The sequence below is a fragment of the Nelusetta ayraudi genome, unplaced genomic scaffold (assembly GCF_046127955.1).
Source record: "Nelusetta ayraudi isolate G7.1 ecotype Tasmania unplaced genomic scaffold, CSIRO-AGI_Nayr_v1 ptg000011l, whole genome shotgun sequence".
Lineage (NCBI taxonomy): Eukaryota > Metazoa > Chordata > Actinopteri > Tetraodontiformes > Monacanthidae > Nelusetta > Nelusetta ayraudi.
Window position 1 is genome coordinate 23,078,011 of NW_027466061.1, and position 18,150 is coordinate 23,096,160.

Genomic DNA, 18,150 nt, shown 5'->3' on the forward strand with positions numbered 1-18,150 from the left:
GCATGAGACTGTCAGACGGCGAGTGAGCAGGCGAGAGAGAGAGAGAGAGAGAGAGAGAGAGAGAGAGAGAGAGAGCGAGAGAGAAAACACACGGCAGACAAAGAGAGAGAGGGGAGGGGTGGGCGAGAGAGGTAGGAGCTGGCTGTGGCTGCACACGCTGAGATTATTTGATCTCGCAGTCCTTTTTGTTGACATTTTTCTCTCCCTGTTGAAAAAAAGAAAAGAAAAGGGAAAGAGTCTCTGGCTGCTTTTCTGCTTGATGTCGGCGCCTCTTTGAAAAGTGTCTCCTCGGAGAGAGCGGCAGCTTTGGTCACCACCACCACCACCACCCCACCACCACCCCACCAACCCCCACTCCAAAATCAACCACTGAGGGTTCCTTCCCGCCTGTCGTTGCCTTGGGCGAATGAATTAAACGCGCACGTGCCGAGAAAAGGGAAGCAAAGCGGAGCCACTTTATGAGTGCGAGGGGGGGACCGGGCCGAAGGGCCGGCGAGGCTCTGCGGATGGCGCTGTCTCGGGAGAGCGCCGTCTATAATAGGCCCGGCTGTTTCCCTCTGCAACCCCCTATCCCCCGCCACACACACACACACACACACATAAATCTCTGCCCCCCCCCCATCCTCCTCTTCCTCCTCCACTGCACCGTCCCTCCGCCCTCCTCCACCTGGACACTCCCTCCTCTAGCAGCTCCGTCCTCTTCGTCTCTCCCCCCCAAACGCAGTCTGATCTCCTGCTAACGCGACTGCTCGCTTCCTCTCGTGGCTCCGTTTGTGCTCCCCCGCTCCTCTTCCCCCAGTCCAACTCCACACTTCCGTCGCTGCTGAAGGTCTAATACTGACCTCTCCTCCACCATAAATCTCACTTTTATTTAACCTTTCTTTAACAAGGTAAAATCCAATTGAGGTCAGGATCTCTCTCACAAGGGTCGACCTGGACAACAGGTCAAACACCAATGAAATAAAGTTCCAGTCAATAGAACAACAACAATCAAATTAAAATGATAAAAAAAGAGATAATTTGACATTATAAAAGCACCAAAATGAAGCCAAGTGTGTAAATGATGATGAAAATTGTAATTTCATTCCCCATTTCTGCTCTTCTCTCTCCTCATGTTCCTCAACATCTCCACAGCTCAAAATTCTCTTTTTCCACCTGCACTACAGACATGATTGCTCCTTTCTCCTTGGCTCTGCTCATTATGATCTATTTCTCTTGAACCATCACCTTCCAGACTATTTTCATTTTCTCGTTCTTTCCATTGACGCTCCTGCACTTCTCTCTCCAGAGTTTCTTCCATTGGACCTCCAGACCTCCTCTCACTGAGAAAAAAAGAAAACTCTCTGATTATAATTTTGTCTTCCGGTTTTCTTCCCTCAGTTACTCCTCCACACATTATCAGTATTCCTCACAGTCCTGAACTATTATTCCATCCATCCATCCATTCATTCATTTTCTAAAACCACTTCTCCTGAACTAAGGGGTCATGGGGTTCTGGAGACTATTCCAGCTGTCTTTGAGAAAAGGCAGGTGGAACAGGTGGCAACCTAGAAAGACAAGCAACCGTTGATCTCAAGCTCACACCAACAACCAATCAACAGTTCACACTTTGTCTCCTGTGGGAGGAAGACGGAGAGCTTGGAGAGCCCCCGCACACGGAGAACCTGCAGACTCCACTCAGAAGAAAAGCTCCAGGCCCGGGATCGAACCCACAACCTTCTTGCTATCAGGCCGATGTGCGAACTGTTGCAGCACCAAGTCGCCCTGGTCCTCCTCCTTCACTCCAAGTCTCCATTCCCCTCTTCCTTTTCTCCCTCCTTCCCTTCACCACTACCTCCCCTACTCCACCTTTCACTCCACAGCACCTCTCTTCCCTCTCTCTTTCTTCACCTCCACTCCTCTCAGTGCTTCTGTCACCTCGGCTCTCCTCTCGCTACCCTGAGGTCCATCTTCTGCTTGTTTTTCATAAGTTTTTCTTGTTTCCTGTTTGGTCTAAGCTCCTTTGGTCCTTCACTCTGAGACGTCCTCTGTTGGCCTCTGCACCCATTCAACCAACACACCCAACCTCTTGGGCGAGGACCCTCTGTCTGTTTGACTAAGAACCATCGCACTGTCCAATAAACATTATATTCTCAATTTGTCAAGCTCCTCAATGCTGCTACTGCTCCTCTTACTTCTCCTACTGCCCCCTTCGTCAGTGTCTTCAGTCCCTCTCTGACCTTCCCCTCCGTGTGGCTCCATTTCATATCTCTCTTGTTCCATCACCTTCTCCGTCACTTCTCCGCAATTATCTTCTACTCTATCCTGTGTTGCCTCCACCTCTTGAACCCCTGCTGTCACACCTTGCTGGCTCTGTCTCCCGAACAAACTTTCCCCTCGTCCACCCCTAACATCTCAGCCCTTTTCTCATTATGCCGTCTCATCAATCATCCTTTTTTTCTGACCCTGTCCACCGCCGCCCACCATATGTCTTTCCTTGCTTCTTTTAAGCCCATTTTCCTTGACAACATTCTTCCCTCCTGCGTCCATCCATCCTCCATCCTTCCTTACCCTCGCTTACTCCGGTTCATTCTTTACCACCTCTGCGTGTCTCTCCCTCCTCCTCCTTTCCCTCAAAGCGCCCTCCTCCCACAGTCTGGCTGACATATCAGCCAGACTGACGGGTGTCAGTCCTAATACCAGTCGGAGCTCCATCCAGCGAGACATGGCAAGAGGGGGGAATCTGCCAGAGACGCCTAAGCAGATCAGCAGATTATTGGGGCATCACTGCGAATTAGGCATCAGCTAATTGACTCAGTTGTTTTGTAGTTTGTTCTACTTGGTTTAATTGCTGCATCTTGTCACCTCAGATAAAGCTTCTCGCGCCATCAGAGTATGAGGGCTGTCAGGTACTGCAGGGCTTTGAGATGAAGGGCCTACTCACTCACGCCCACACTTAAGTCAGCCACTGTTGTGTTCTCTGAACTTTCACGCTGCACTTGAAAAAAAAACATGGTTTGTCATGCCACTTCTAATTATGTTTATTAAGGAGTACCGCGTGCTTTCCCCCTTTTCATGCTTCTGCTTTTAGACCCAATTACAGCTTCAAACACAGTCAACCCTTTGTATTCAGTAAAGTGGCATGGTCACGGTTGTGGTATTAATGGCAAAGGTGGGAGAGGCACTTGGTGTTGAAACCATCAACTCACAGACACTGCGCTTCTCATCACAGGAGGAATTCAGCCAGGCGGACGACCAGGCACAGCCCGAGTGAGCAACTGTAGAATCAAATCAAAAGCTCTGGATTGACCATGTTTCTGGTCCTAGAGGTGGGTGTGAGGTGACAGTGTTAGAGACTATAGGACCTTGAGACTAGGGGGTCCTGGGTTTGATCTCTGACCAGGTCTCTCTGAGAAACGCAGCTTCAAGGAAGAACTAACCAGCGTTGTGCTTGTTTCAGTCTTTAAAACAAGCAATCAATTCACAGTGGCCGCCCCTGAAGGCAACACATGAAAGCATTTGCATTCCCTTTCTTGTCCTAAGAAGGGTGCGCAGGGTTCAAGGGGAGATTGGGTTTCAATGATGGGTTAATTTTTTTTTCTCCCTTGGACACATAAGCCACGTTTATCCATCTACGGTGACGTGAGCCCACTGCAAAAATGGCAGAAGTGAAGCTGAATTTGTTGAAATTATATAACCAAACTATTCTCTAGCCGTTGCTTATATAAACTCTAATATGTGCAATAGTCCAAAACAGCCCTCTTTATGTGAGCTGGACCTCAATTTAAAAAGAAAAAAAAAACAACAGCCGGTGATTCATTATTGGGATGAATAAAAAAAATGTTAGTGTGTGGTTGTGCATTTTGCAAATGTTTACATGCCAACACAACTCTGACTTTTTTGAGTATTTTGTTTTTTTCATCTGGTATATGATTCAGAAAGGACTTACGCAACTATAGAAGGCGGACAACTAGTTGAGCACTTGAAACTAATGATAAAAAAAATAAAAAATCTGACATCCTCTTTGAACAAAAAACAATAGCCATAAACAGGGAGAGAAGGTTCCAAGCCACCGCGGAGCCCAAAGTCCGACACGCTAAAAAAACATTTCCGGACGACATTCAAAAGCAAATTCAAGTCTCCCTCTGATGTTCATCTTAAGAGACCTGCCGAGAATGCTTCCGTGCCCCTGGAGCCCACTTTGGTGTAAACCTGTGCTGATATAAAACCATCAAAGATTGATGGTCCTGCTGGGTTTGCCGTCGAAGAGGCGCCGCGCCGCGCTCTCCTCCTCCCTCTGCCTGCTTCCTGAACGCTCGCTCCAGCCCCTGTTTATCCTCAAACATCCCCTCTTGTCACCAGATTAGGGCTGAACCCCGCTGTCTCATCCTTTCTCCGTCTCCCCCTGCCTCCATCCCTCCATCTTTTGGCCTTGTCTCTTTACATCTGCCCCTCTGCTCTTTCCTGGAGATTGGAGGGGGGGGGGAAGACTGGGAATTGTAGGATGAGTAGAAAAGGACAAGGGGGAGGGGCCTGGAAAAAGGGGGAACAAACATAAAGCCTCTGTGTGTGTGTGTGTGTGTGTGTGTGAAAGAGAGTTGGGAGAAAGACAGGGCAGGTGCTTGCAGTGCAAGAATTACCCCCACTTGCTTTGCTTGCACGATCGGGCTGCAAAAATGTTCTGCTTGAAGAAGAAAAAAAGAAAAAAAATGAAATAGTGCTGAAAGAGGCCAGAGCGGCACCGCTACTGGTGTCAGAGAGCACAAAAAGCAAAAAATACACATATATATATCCAGAGCCGGACGGTAATTATAGGGGCCCGTGGCTTCGGTCAGCTGCACTGAGCTACACTGTGCACTGCACTGCACTGCACTGCACTGGCACTGGCCAGAGCCAGAGGTGTCGGCGGTGAGAAGACACCTGGAAGACAGCAAACAGGCTGAACACACATTAGGCTGCAGCTGCCGCATGTAGGAGACACATCCACTCTGATCACATTTGCGGCTTACACCCTCTCAGCCTCAGACCCCCCGATCTCCCACTGGTGATTGTCTGCTGTCTCCACTGTCCCTCCAGTGCACATCCCAGACACCCCTCTCATATCTGCATGTCTGTCTGTCTGTCTATCTAAAGTATCGATCTATCTTCTCATATCCTTGTTTAGTTTTTGCCATTTTCTTTGCCCCTCGGTCCCTGCCCCCCCCTTCCTGCGTTGCTTTTTTCTTTTTATCCCGCTTTCTCTCTCATATGCTTGAGTAATCTTTTTTTTTTTTGCCACCCTTGCCACTCTTCGGTTCAGCCTGTCCACAGCCGACACGCTTGGCAGCCTCAGGCCTGATTGATCAGAAACTGGTTTGTCATTTATCAATATCAGAGGATGCACGATTCTCCTTCAAAAGACAATGAATGCATTGCTTAGTCCTGAGAGGCAGGACATATGGCTATCTTTCGATTCTATTCTATTCTATTCTATTCTATTCTATTCTATTCTATTCTATGATTGCACTGAGCAGTCTATTCCTGTCTAATCTGTGCGGTCACTTCTGCTCTGTCCAGGGAGCTCCTCTGACTGTCTGTCTCGACAGATCACTGTCTGTGCCTCATCACACCGGCAGCCTGCAGCACTGAAGACCCAGGTGCCATGGCAGGTACACACTGCCATACACACAGAGGGAAACAAGTGACACACACACACACACACACACACACACAGCTGAACTGCTCACATCAGGCCACTTTAATTAATCACCTTAGTCTTCGGAGCTGCGACTGCCCTCAAACACAAGCGCACACATCCTCTTTCACACTGACAGCGTGTGTGAGCTTGTGCGTGTGTGTGTGCGTGTGTGTGCGTGTGTGTGTGTGTGTGTGTGTGTAGGGAGCGACAAAGAGAAGGCAATCTATCAAGATGATCGATAAATGGGGGACATTAATATTAGTAATGGGGTTCTCCTCCAGTCCACTGAATACGTCTTTCTCTCTCTCTTCAGGTAAAGGGTGCTTTTTTTCTCTCCTCCCCCCTTTCTTGGTAGCCTCACGTTTACAGTGTCCGCATGCACGCCACGAGCACGCCACACTCCACCTGACACACGCTGGAGGAGGATGGAGGATGCGCCTTTCCCACAAGGCGCACTTGTAACACACAGGAAAACACACAGACGCCACTTTGTCTCAGGCACACGGGCCTTCCAACACAAAGAACAAACACAAAACTGAAGGAATGCCCGGTGGCTTTCGCGTGCGTGCGTGCGTGTTCGAAATGGATCGAGTGTGACTCATGTTAAAAAGCCCGGTGACCAGACTGTACATTGCATCCTCGCCTCATCAATCATCCCCGGCTGGCAGCCAGTGCGCAGTGCGCGCGCGCGCCCGCGCGCACGCGTTTCTCGCGCACCCCTCGAGAGAAACAAGCACGTGTGTGTACGCGGCCGTAAACCGTTTCCCAGCTGACCCGTGCTGCGTTTGTTTGGTCGCGCCCCTCGCATCTCTATCCGCTCATGCGTTTCAAAGGTCACGTCAAAGCGGCGCCGCGTGCAGATGCGGCGCGCCACCTCGCGCGCACTGTGACAAATAAAGACAAATCCCAACGTGGGGGGGCCGCAACGCCATTTCCCTTTCCCGTCTGTTTAAGACGGCGACATGGCATGCACGCGCGCGCGCGCGCGCGCACACACACACACACACACACACACACACACACACACAAACACGCACAAGCTCCGTAGACTGGTCAACGCAGACGCGCGCAGACGCTGGAAGCGCAGAACCGAGACACCCCGCACAGCGCACAGCAGGGGGAAGAGGGCAGAAAACGATTCGAGTGTTTGAAAATGAAGACAGAAAGTTTCCACCGGTGGCAGCAGATCAGTCACTCCAGCTGTGTCAGAGGTCTCACCTTGGTTGAAAGTGGCAGCCAAAGTTAGGATCCACAGGACGGCCATGGTTCAGCCGAGCGCCTTCAGATTCCTCCCCTCGTCTGCGGCTCCCCGACGGGACACCATCAAATCCTCCTGAGCGGCTGGAACTAACCGGAATCCTCCTCGTCCAGTCATGGGAGTGTGAGAGGACACATTGAGCGTTGATGTGGGGCGAGAGAAAGGGAAAAAAAACACAAACAAACAACCCAGATGACTCTTTTCTCCCTCTTCTTCCTCCTTTTCCCGTGGTTGCCGTGCGCGTAAAAGACAGAGGAGGAAGAAAAAAAATCTCCACTTTTTGTAATTGTTTTCGTGCGTGTGTGTTTTTGCCCCTTCGCTCGCGCTCGCTCTCGCTCTCTCTCCTGCCTTGTCTGAGTCTCTTTCCCTTCATGCGTTCTGGATTCTTATTTAAACAACGCTGAATTCCTCTCTCTCTTTCTCCCTCTCCCTCTCTCCCCCTCCCTCCTTTCACACAATCAGCAGCGGCTCCCTCCCACCTCCTCCAATCATTATCCCCCTTCCAAATCTGTGTTCCAGAGTCTGTAGAGAGGGAGTCAAGGGCGCTCTAGCGGCTGCAACCGGAATAGCGCCTTGGAAAAGGCAATCTCCCACCTCCCAACAGTAAAGATGTTGCCAGGATTATAAAGCCCGGTTATCTGAACAACTGGAAAATATATCTCACTGAAAATAAAGTTGCTTTCTGCTCCGTTAAATGTTTGTACTCATCACTACCCCCAGCTGGTGGAGAAGCGAAAGTATCTGTTTCCAGTGTTGTCAAGGGGGAAACTCGACAAGACGGTGAATCCTGAAGCCTCTTTTGAAAACACTTCCACGTACGAGGCAAAGTTGAGTGTGTTGCACAATATTTACAAATTATAATTACATTATTCTGTTTAGTATGACAGAAAACGGCAATGTCACAAAGAATGGTAGTGTGGACAGCAGCATTTTTGAGGTATATAAAATAAAAAATAAACTTAATGTGTTCATAAGCCACAATGGCCATAACGACCATTCAGACAATGTTGCAGTGTTGAAATGTATTATTTTATAGATTTGATAATGATCACTTTAATCATTATCAGATTTCTTGATTGATCTGAGGAAATGTAAACAAAGTTTTGCATCAGGGTAAAAACAAATATGAAATACAAAGCAGACATAGCCCATAACATATCCATCACTCAAAACTTTCATTGTTTCTGAGATGATTGAGGTTACTCATTACTTTCCATTACAGCCACAATAATCTTACTCTGTGATAGGTCACAAAACACAGTGTATTAGTAAGACAGTATGATATTTGGACTTCTACCAAAACAGTTTTATTAATTTGAGGAATCCACATCTTTGTGTTGTCTCATGGTCACGATGCCTGGACTTACTTTTGATGCGTTGGCCCTGACAGGTTGAGAGCCCCTGATGCTGATGGTCTGCTCAAAATGCAGGGACATGCACACTGGACATAGGAAGGCTGTCACCAGGCCCCGCAGAACTGCATTTGCAGCGCAGTTCACATGCTGCATAATGCACTGGATGAAGGAGATTTGACGGTGGAGCGTGCAGATATTGGCTGTGGACGATGACCATGGAGCTGAGAACAGAACTGTGACAGTGTTGGAACACAGTTTATTGGCGGCTTGTGCTTTGAGTGGACAACACAGAGGTCAAACCCAGCTGCTGTGTGTTGAGGATTCAGGACCAGCACCAGCTGCTGTAGCTGAATAGTTCCCATAAACATTATGTATAGTTCATTATTTATTGCACATAGTTTGTTTAATCATATGACTTGATTTATTTTTTACCCACTACTGATTTTTATATATACAGTACATATATATATATATATACATATATATATGAATGCTCAAAAATAAGTAGTAATTTTCAAAAAGGGAACCAGCTTTTATTTATACACCTCAATAACTATTGACAGATCACATTGGGGAACCTCCCCCCCCGCTGTACATGGGTCCTGACCAGCTCTGCAGTGGACGGTGGTGGTTAAGCGCCTGGGATCTGAAGGACGTCCCACTTGAAAGACCAGCTCAACTTCCAAACATTTTGGCAACAATGGCTCTCTGAAGCTCTACGATGTGGGAATTCTTCTTCTTCTTCTGCATGTAGACACTTCAGCATTTTGAGTTTTGTATTGTATTGTCTGTACCTAGAAAAGAAAAAGAGCCAAGCCTTTGTTAATGTTGCTGTTGATCAACAACAGTGTGATTTCCATACTAAAGTGTACAACTGTACTGCAAACTTACATCTTGTGACCATCCCTGTTGAGTGTCGGAGGCGTCGATGGTATCAGTCGTGCGTGCAGGATCCATGTGTAATATACTGGTGGACGATAGGCAAAACTTTTTTCTCCTTACATCAAAAGGTAGTTCTGGAAATTCTTAAAAAAAAAAAAATTTAAATCACATAAATTGTCTTGTAACAAAACAACATGCAGACAGTCAATCCAAGAATATCTGTTTGTTGATGGTTGTAGAACTGCCAACCGGATGCATCTAGTGGATGAACTTTCTCGCATCCTTTAGCTTCTCCAATACAATGGCTGGACGTGCCTGGTGAGCCGCTCACCCTGTAAACACATTATGTTGTGTTTATCATCATGCGTTTGTCATCATCTTGTGGCTCATGATCACAGACCCTGTTGCCCGTTTATGCTGGCTATAGTCAGGGTGCAGAAGAGCGTGCCTCTTTATCCGCACAAATAGTGAAGTTGAGTTTCACTTTCATGTCCACGAGGGGAATTTGATTTGGGCATCAAATACATGCATAGGGTATAAAAACACATACAAACAGCAAGACATCAGACACAAGACTAAAGTAAGTAAGGATTAGTAAAAACCAAGCAGCAGTGAACAACATTACACATTCCTAAGCCAGCACCAAACATCATTGTAGGCAAACTGCCTCTATCCCGGAGCCACATTTCATCATTTACCCAAAGTCCAACAGCAAAAACAATTCATCAATAGCATCGTAGTACAGATATGCTCATGACCCTTACCGGTCCTATTTAGGACACTGCCCTCTAGAGGGAGGACAGGTCATTTATTTAGTATGGTTAAGGAAGTGGGGAGCAAGGAGAGTTTGTAACGATTACTCTTACATTTGCTGATTCTGAACCGTTTCCTAGAAGGTAGGAGCTCGTACTCAGAATATTGGATATGGGAGGGATACGGGAATGTCATTGGCCAGAACTACGGCCCTTTCTTCATGGATAGTCTGTAGTTACCCTACTCCAGACCCCAAGCCAAAATCTAACCTTATTCCCAGCCCTAACAATAATCCTAGCCCCAACCCCAAACACAACTTTAATCAGTCCGAAACTCATCAATATGACCGTCCTATCATAGTTTAGCCTGAGAAGGAGTGGTGGAATTGTTATGCCTCAGCCTAGGGGGGACTCGAGCAAAACAAAAAGACTCCCTTTCTCCCAGCTCTCAAGGAAGACCATGCAAGTCCCCAAGATGCATAGCAGAGCATAAACGGGAGGGCATGGCCAAAATAAGAAACAAAAGATTTTACCTATTAAAGGAAAAATAACGAAGTAGATGACAACAAAAGCAGCCTCCTCAGCTGAAAACAGGAGGATAGGGTTTCAACAAAAATGGCTTCCCTCCCCTACAGGCTACTGACAACAACAACGAACTTCACACGGTGCACTGTGCCAAACACTAGTTCTGCCGCTGCTGCACATGGCCTCCAGTTGAGGGTGAGGAGAAGAACAAAGAGAAGGTTGCGCTGCGGACCTCCTCCTTAAATAGTGGCACCGGCCAATCACTCCTCAGCACCTGGAACAAGCGAAGAAGAGGCACACAGGGCGGACTGCGCCACTTAGTGCCCGAGAGGACACATTGCGGACAGAACTGACAATGAATATACTGTATACACAGATGTAACAGAATGCATGAACTGTACATGAAGGCCAGTGATCCATGAGGACAATCATGGTGTCCTTTAACAACACAACAACAAGCAAACACTGGAACTGCTCTGTATTCTTGGCCACAGTTTGATGATGATGATGATGATGATGATGATGATGATGACGACGTTGGCAATGATAATGATGCTATTTGGCCCAGTCTTTTCTCACTGACTTTCTGGCTCTGCTGCGTCACAGTGAGAAGGCTCTGGGTTCAGGTCCTGGAGGGAAACTTTTCTGGTTTTTCTGCTTGGAGTTTATTTTGCATCCTGTTCTTGAATTTAAAAATGTGGATTGGTTGACTGACAACTGTGTGTTTAGTCTTTCATAATTTCATATTTTTTTAAGTGCTACCCTCTACTTGTCTCAATTCAAACCTAATACTTTTTTTTTTTTTTTTAATGTGGAGCTTCAACAAGGATTATGAATCTTCTTATGTACATACATACACCCATCTGCAACTCTAGTCAACACAAATAGGTAATCAGCCAATCACATGGTTGCAACTTGGAATGTGGTACATCCAACACTGTGAAACATGTTTAGTACAAGTCAAAGTTTATTATAGGCCAAAGAGAAAGGAGGGTGCACTGAGAAAGTGGCAGTGAGTTTCATCTACTACTCTACTTTAATTTAGAAGTAAAAACAGTTTCCGTACACAGGAACAAAATTGAGATATTCTATATCTACACAATACAATTAGCGACATTATTGCAAAACTGGTGGATTACATACACGGATATACGTTTATCTAAGTTATTTATTTAATACTATGTCATTGTGGTCCCTAATCAGCTGGGCCAAGTATGAGTGCTGCAGAATTGTTAGTAAAAATGTCTCGTGCCACTGGTTTCTATAATATCTGCAATGTATTTTACAATCAAGGTACAATCCTCTCTTTCAGCCTGAGAACAGCTGGAGCGAGATCACCGTCAGCGCTATGACCACATCCTGTGTAGTTATCAGGCATACAATGGTTGATTATTGACCTCTGTGCCAGCACTCACATGTGGTAACAATATTCCCCTCAACCACCAGCTTCCGCTGAAGGAAACATAGCTGGAATAAAGAAAATCACGAACAAAGTCAAAGTCATTCTTTTTTGTTTTGGAAACACAACGTCTTACTTAATGGAATCTTTTAGCCGTTCCATAATCAATCATTTTACTGAATTTAGAAAAAAATACACCTAAAATCTCCTCCGCCCCCTCCCCCTCTCCTGGTTCTGCAACAGCAGTGTTTCGTTCTTTGAAAGAAGTGACTTTAAATCATGGCATTGCACTGCCCTCTGCTGGCCTCTCCCTTGAACTGCCCAACACAAAAGGTGATTAAAAAGCACAGCATTCAGTGAGGGGCGGATTTGCACATCAATTACTCGGAGTCATAGCCATTGTTTATTTGTGACGTTGAGCTGAAAAAGCAAGAACCTTTGGGTAACAGAAAAAAATCCCAACAGCTAGATATTACCACGCACCTTAAAAGGAGACGGTGAGCAAAGGGATGTAAACTAAAATCCAGGTGTATATTTGAAAAAGCGGCTGATGTTGACCAACCAGGAGGTTCCCAGGTCTTTACCAGACTTTGACAGCCTAAATGTAAATCTGGATAGTCTGTTGATATGATGCTACCCTCTGGATTTCCTACAGGTGGTCAGCGATGCGAATATGAACATTTTGACAAAAAAATAAAATAAAAAACACAATGTGAGAGATTGACAAGCTTTTTTTTTTTTTTTTTTAAGTGAAAATCAGTCACAGTCATTGAGAATGCACAATCAACTGTGTGAGCTCATAACTCCATAGAAGGGTTATCAGTGCACTGGCCACATGTGAACTAAAACTAACCCATTTCACCACATCTCAATTGATTTACTGCCATGCAACCTACATTTGGGTATCGTGTCCCTTCTTGTCTATTTTTGTTAAGCTGTGCTTTTCATTCTATCTACTTTCCTTTTTAAATTTAAATGGTGTTTTCACAGAAAACTAATTCTGAGGACCAGTCCCAGAAAACAAACAAACAAACAAACATACAAACAATTTAGGGGGGGGGGGGGGGAAACAACCCACAATTTCTCTTAGTCTCAGATGACACAGCGCACAGTCTTCAGGAGAGGAAGAACCAGTCACGAAAGACAGATGAAATTAACCCAAATGTATGTTTATTGAAGTCAACCACTCAATTGGTATTTTAACAAAAAGACAAATTAAACAAATACTGTATGAACACAACAGCCAACGGACGGAAACCCACCACAGCATGCGGTCAAGGCTCCGCCTCCATGACATCATCAGCCAAGTAACAGAATAACATAGATGACAGCACTACTCTCGTGTGATATGGACTCTCATTCAAAAAAGGAAGACTTCATCCCAAACAATAATTCTTAAAAGCAAGGACGCATTTTTTTTTTGTTTGTTTGTTGTTTTTCTTTTTTTGTCATCACTGGAAAAATAAAAAATTCAGTGAATGCAACACTAGAGTGTCTCCGGAGTCTGTTTGGGTCAATTGATACACACCTCACACGCATACACAAACACACATATGTACAAATACATCAGAGACACAAACGTCATGCCTGCCGTGCATATCCAGATATGTGTGCATATGTGTGTGTGCCTCGCGTGCAAAGTGTGTATGGGTGTTAAGAGTTTCCAGAAAAGGCAACATTATATACATGAAATGACATAAACATGGATGTCGAGACAGGAAAAATTAATACGGGGGGGAAAAAAACCCAACCCGAAACAAAATTGAACTTCTAACCTTCAAGTTTTGGAAAAATCTAATTTAAGAGAAACAATGAATGATTTTAAGAATATGCACACCTTTTACAAACCATAATTTAAAAAACTAACTTGTTTAACACTACAAAAATGAAAAGGAGGAGGATGACTGACTGGCAGCGAGTGTGAGTGAGCGCCTGGAGAGGAGGTGTTGAGAGTCAAGAGCAGCAGCAGCAGCAGCAGCAGCTCGGCTGATTGTGGAGGGGGAAGAAAAGGCTCCAGTTTGCTGGCATCTGGTGACAGTTAGTCATTACTGCACTGACGCAATAAAACAGGGTTACTTCCAGGATTTCAGTCACGTGTTTATGCTGAAGTGCAAAGGCGGTGCAAATTCAGATGGAGGGCAGCAAGTAGAACTGGAGAGTAAGTCTATTGGAGGAAACCGCTGAGGTCACTCTGTATTGTGCAGAATCCGCAGACGTAGGGTTGAAACCTTTTGATTCTTTTTACAGCGTTGTTCTGTGAGCTTTTTATACTTCTCACCTTCGTCAACAACAACCTTTGGAAAAAAAAAAACACTTTTCTTTTTCTCGGTTAGTGCGACTGGAGCAACCTAAAACCGTTTTTTTCTCTCTCTAACAGATCCTCAGCAACCTGCCCTCCATCTGAGCCGTGTGACCTCACGTGAAAAGCAGCTGTTAGACCATCAGCTCGTTCCCTCCCACCCACCCTGTCACTGCTGCTGCTCCCCTGCTTCCCATTCAAACAGGTGAGGAGAACATCGTGCTCATCCTTTTGTCTCCCAGGCGTCTTCAATATGTTTGCAGATCAGAGAGGAGTTGGGGGGGGTGGGTGGGTGAGTCGGGAACTCTGACCCCGACGCCCCCCCCACCCCCGCCTGCCTCAGGAGAGCAAGCTTGTCAGGACTCGTCAGCTCCAGAACTATCTACATATTCCAAACTGATTTCTCATGCAAGCTGCATGCTAGCACATTGACTATAGACGAAGGACAGGACAATAAGTTACAGGCAAATACAAGGTCCATTAGTTCTGCGAAGACACTACACTTTGTTGAATATGAGGCAGGTATTTACTTGTCCGTTCGTCGAGCAGAATCGGACCAGGGGCTAAATACAAATCTAAGGTTACTTCCACCAGGTGGACAGAGGACAAGCTCTCCACCCCCTCTGGTCTGCACACATGAGCGTTTCTTAAAGAGCTGGGATCAAATAGGGATGTGGCCAAGTGAAGATTTTTTTTTTTGTCCTTGTTGAATGGTGGGTGGTGCAAACAGCCTCCAATACAAATCAAACACTCTGTGCTTTGCTGTTAGCATAGCATTAGCATTAGCTTTGCCACCCCGCTTCTGAGAAAAACAGTGCTCCCTTAAAATTGGGGGGGCGGTAAAACAAAAATAAAACAACTGACCCTGCTTTAGGTCCTGTTATACCCTTTTAAAGTGTTGCTAGCTTATAGACACACTAGCCGGGCCACTTGCTTTTTAAAGCAGCTCGCTAGTTAACATGTTAACAACAGCATGGAGGAAAAAGGTACGGAAATCACAATCCCTGAACGTTCCCGATGAGGGTTTACAAAAAACAAAACAAAACAAAAAACTATCACAGACATTACTGTCTAACGGCTGGACTGACAACAGCGAAATGGATTCTTCTGCAAAAAGCACTTCCCAATATTAAAAGTGCTGCAGGGGAGCCATCGGTGGACGTCAGCAAACCCAAGAGGCGCTACTTCTACTGTACGTCTATGTGTGGACTGCTGAATAAGAAGAGCAAGGAGACTCGGACATCGATCAGAGACGGACGGAGGAGATGGAGGGAGGGTGGGGTGGTGGTGGTGGGGGGCAGTAATGAGGAGAGTGGAGACCGGGTGAAGGTGGATCAGGACGCCGACGGGAAGATTGATTAAAGAATGAAGAGAAATGGCCCGAGATGGGGAGAGTGGATGAGGGTTCGGGGAAGAGGAAGAGGAGGAGGAGGAGGAGGAGGAGGACACTTCTTGGTCTTAAGCGGGTTTCTTCAGTGGCGGCGGCGGTGCTGCAGGGGAGACTGGCTCTCGGAGCCAGAACCTTGGCGAGGGCGCAGTCTGGAACCTGGAGCCTCTTAGTGAGATCACAATCAATTCCCTGCCATTGGAGCCAAGTGGCCCTCGCCAAATGTCAGGGCGAGCGCCCAACCACAATAAAACACCACTTAGTTACGGGAAGCCTCTTCTCCTCCGCTGGGGGAAATAAAATCATAAAAAAAAAAACCCTTATTGTATTCTCAATGAAAAAGAATCAATGACATAACCGCTTGTCTTTTTGTTTTTTTTTCTTTCTCGCCAAGAGGTTCAGTCCTAATGCCTTCTGGCAGCCCCACACCACCCTGTAGCGGAAAGAAAAGTGAGCGTTTCCACGTCCCCGAAGCGGCCTGGCGGGCAGCTGTGCCAGGTTCTCAGGCAAAGTCACGATGCAGCTGCTCAAAATGAATTCAGTGGCAGGGAGGCCTCACGGGCACGCAGGGGGCACTGGCGCTAACCGTGAGCCTGCATCATTCCGGGAAAAAGTCAGACACTCAAACACTGACAGACAGCTGCGTTAGGCCGAGGTTTCTGCTACGGTTTGGTGTGTGAGAGCAGCGAGGCGGTGAAGGAGGGTGGGGGTGCCGGTAAAAAACAAAACAAAACTAGGGAACTGTATCAAAACCTCGAACCTGGAACAATGAACTCAAGTGGGGTGTGTTCGGAATGAGGACGCGTCGACAAACCAATGGATACTGTAAACTATTAACACTGACGAGAGCACACGGAGACGCTGAGGGGACGAGAGAAAAAAAAATCACCAGAAACTGAAAAAAATTCAATTAAAAAAATGAAAAAAACAAGGAAATTATCATACAAATATTTGCAGGTAAGGTTAGTTTTCATTGCGACGTCAGTTATTTTCACAATCCGCCTCCCACCTCGGACACTGATAGATTTAGACTCTGCATTTCCACACATGTAATAAAAACAGGCAGGCTTTTCTCTTCTTTTTTTTTCACGACTAGATAAGTTACTGTGACGCAGCAACAGACTGTATGGGATAGAGGAGAGGGAGGAGGGTGTAGAGAGAGAGAAGACAGAGAAGAGAGTGGTAGAAGAAGAGACAGTGTGTATTTACAGCACTCCAACAACAATTGTAAGTAAAAAGTAAAAAGAAAGCTATATCAGTCTACTGTATATATATATATATATGTATGAAATGTATATATATGTACATTTCATACATATCTATATACATATCTATATCTATATATATAGATATAGATATGTATATATATATATATGTATATATATACACATATATTAGGGATGCACCAATATCAGTACCGGGTATCAGTACCAATACCAATACCGATACCACAACACCAATACCAGTTGTATGTGCATGTATATGACAATTTAGTTAAATATGTGTGTGTGTGAAACTTGAGACAGTCACATGTTCGAGAAAAACATGCTGAGGAATGTTGTTCAAACAACACATCTGTGGAAAAATTAAATCAAGAACAAAAATCAAAGTAATTCTATGATGTTGAATGGCCCTGTGAAGTACTCAGTGTTGGTATCGGTGAGTCCTGAAATGCAAGAACTCGCACTGTCAAAAAGTGCTATCGGTGCATCCCGAACATATCTATATGCATATACTGGCGACCCTCAGCTTGGTAGCACAAGTCAGGAACGCTGTCTTGCTGCTGGGGGTGTTGGTGCGGTGCTGCAAGGGGAGGAGGAGGAGGTTCTGATGGAGTGAAAAGATCAAACTGCCAGAGAAGCAGGTCGGGTTTGTCAGTCAGAATTTGCTTTGGATGGATTTCTCTGCCACCGGGGTTCTTACAGAGGGAGAGTCTACTTGTTAGAGGGTGAGCGGGGGCGACCGGTGTGAATGCGGCCAGTGCGTGTGCGTGTGTGTGTGTTGTTTTGGTTTAATCACCGAGGAGGAGACGGGTGAAGCGCAGAGTGCCGGAAAAAGAGTTATTATAGCTGTTCATCCGCAGCGCCGACAGTTAGAAGAAGATGCTGGAGTTAAAAGTTGCATTAGTAGGACGTCATTACTGTTAGTAGCAGGCCCGTAGTTGGGTAATGTGAGCCTTCGGAAGGGGGGAGGTGGACGGGTGGGGGTTAAAAGTCTGAGTGTGGAGAGATTTCATAACTGACCAATACTTGCGTGTGCTTGTGTGTGTGTGTGTGTGTGTGTGTGTGTGTGTGTGTGTGTGTGTGTGTGTGTGTGTGTGTGTGTGTGCGCGCGTGTGACTTCTGTTCGTCCGTGCGTCAGTGCAAATTAGAAAAAGAAAAAAAAATCTCACGTCCCTGTATCACGGCTGCTGAGAGGGCGGTGCCCAGTGGAGGCTCCGCCCACAGTCCTCCCCCTCCCCCTCCCCCCCCCCCCACCATCTCGCCAACGGGCTGAAGAACTGAAGCGCTGACAAAAACAAATGGAGCCTCGTCGTGGGGCCGTGCCCACCCTCCCGCCGGCCACCTCCCTCGCACCCTTACCCCCGCCCAGCCCCCCGCACCACTCCCTCCTGGCCCCTCCCCCCTCCCTCCTGCT

General features: G+C 46.3%; 1 protein-coding gene across 2 annotated transcripts in view; it reads right to left on the reverse strand.

Annotated features, from left to right (window-relative positions):
• The window catches only part of kirrel1b (kirre like nephrin family adhesion molecule 1b), a 79,558-nt gene extending 72,433 nt beyond the window's left edge, over window positions 1–7,125 (reverse strand). For both annotated transcript variants that reach the window (XM_076019643.1, XM_076019642.1), the window contains exon 1: window positions 6,875–7,125. In XM_076019643.1, coding sequence (XP_075875758.1) covers window positions 6,875–6,920 — 46 coding nt within the window. In that variant the 5' untranslated portion in view covers window positions 6,921–7,125. The remainder of the gene's footprint in view (window positions 1–6,874) is intronic.
• Window positions 7,126–18,150: the final 11,025 nt, after the last annotated feature.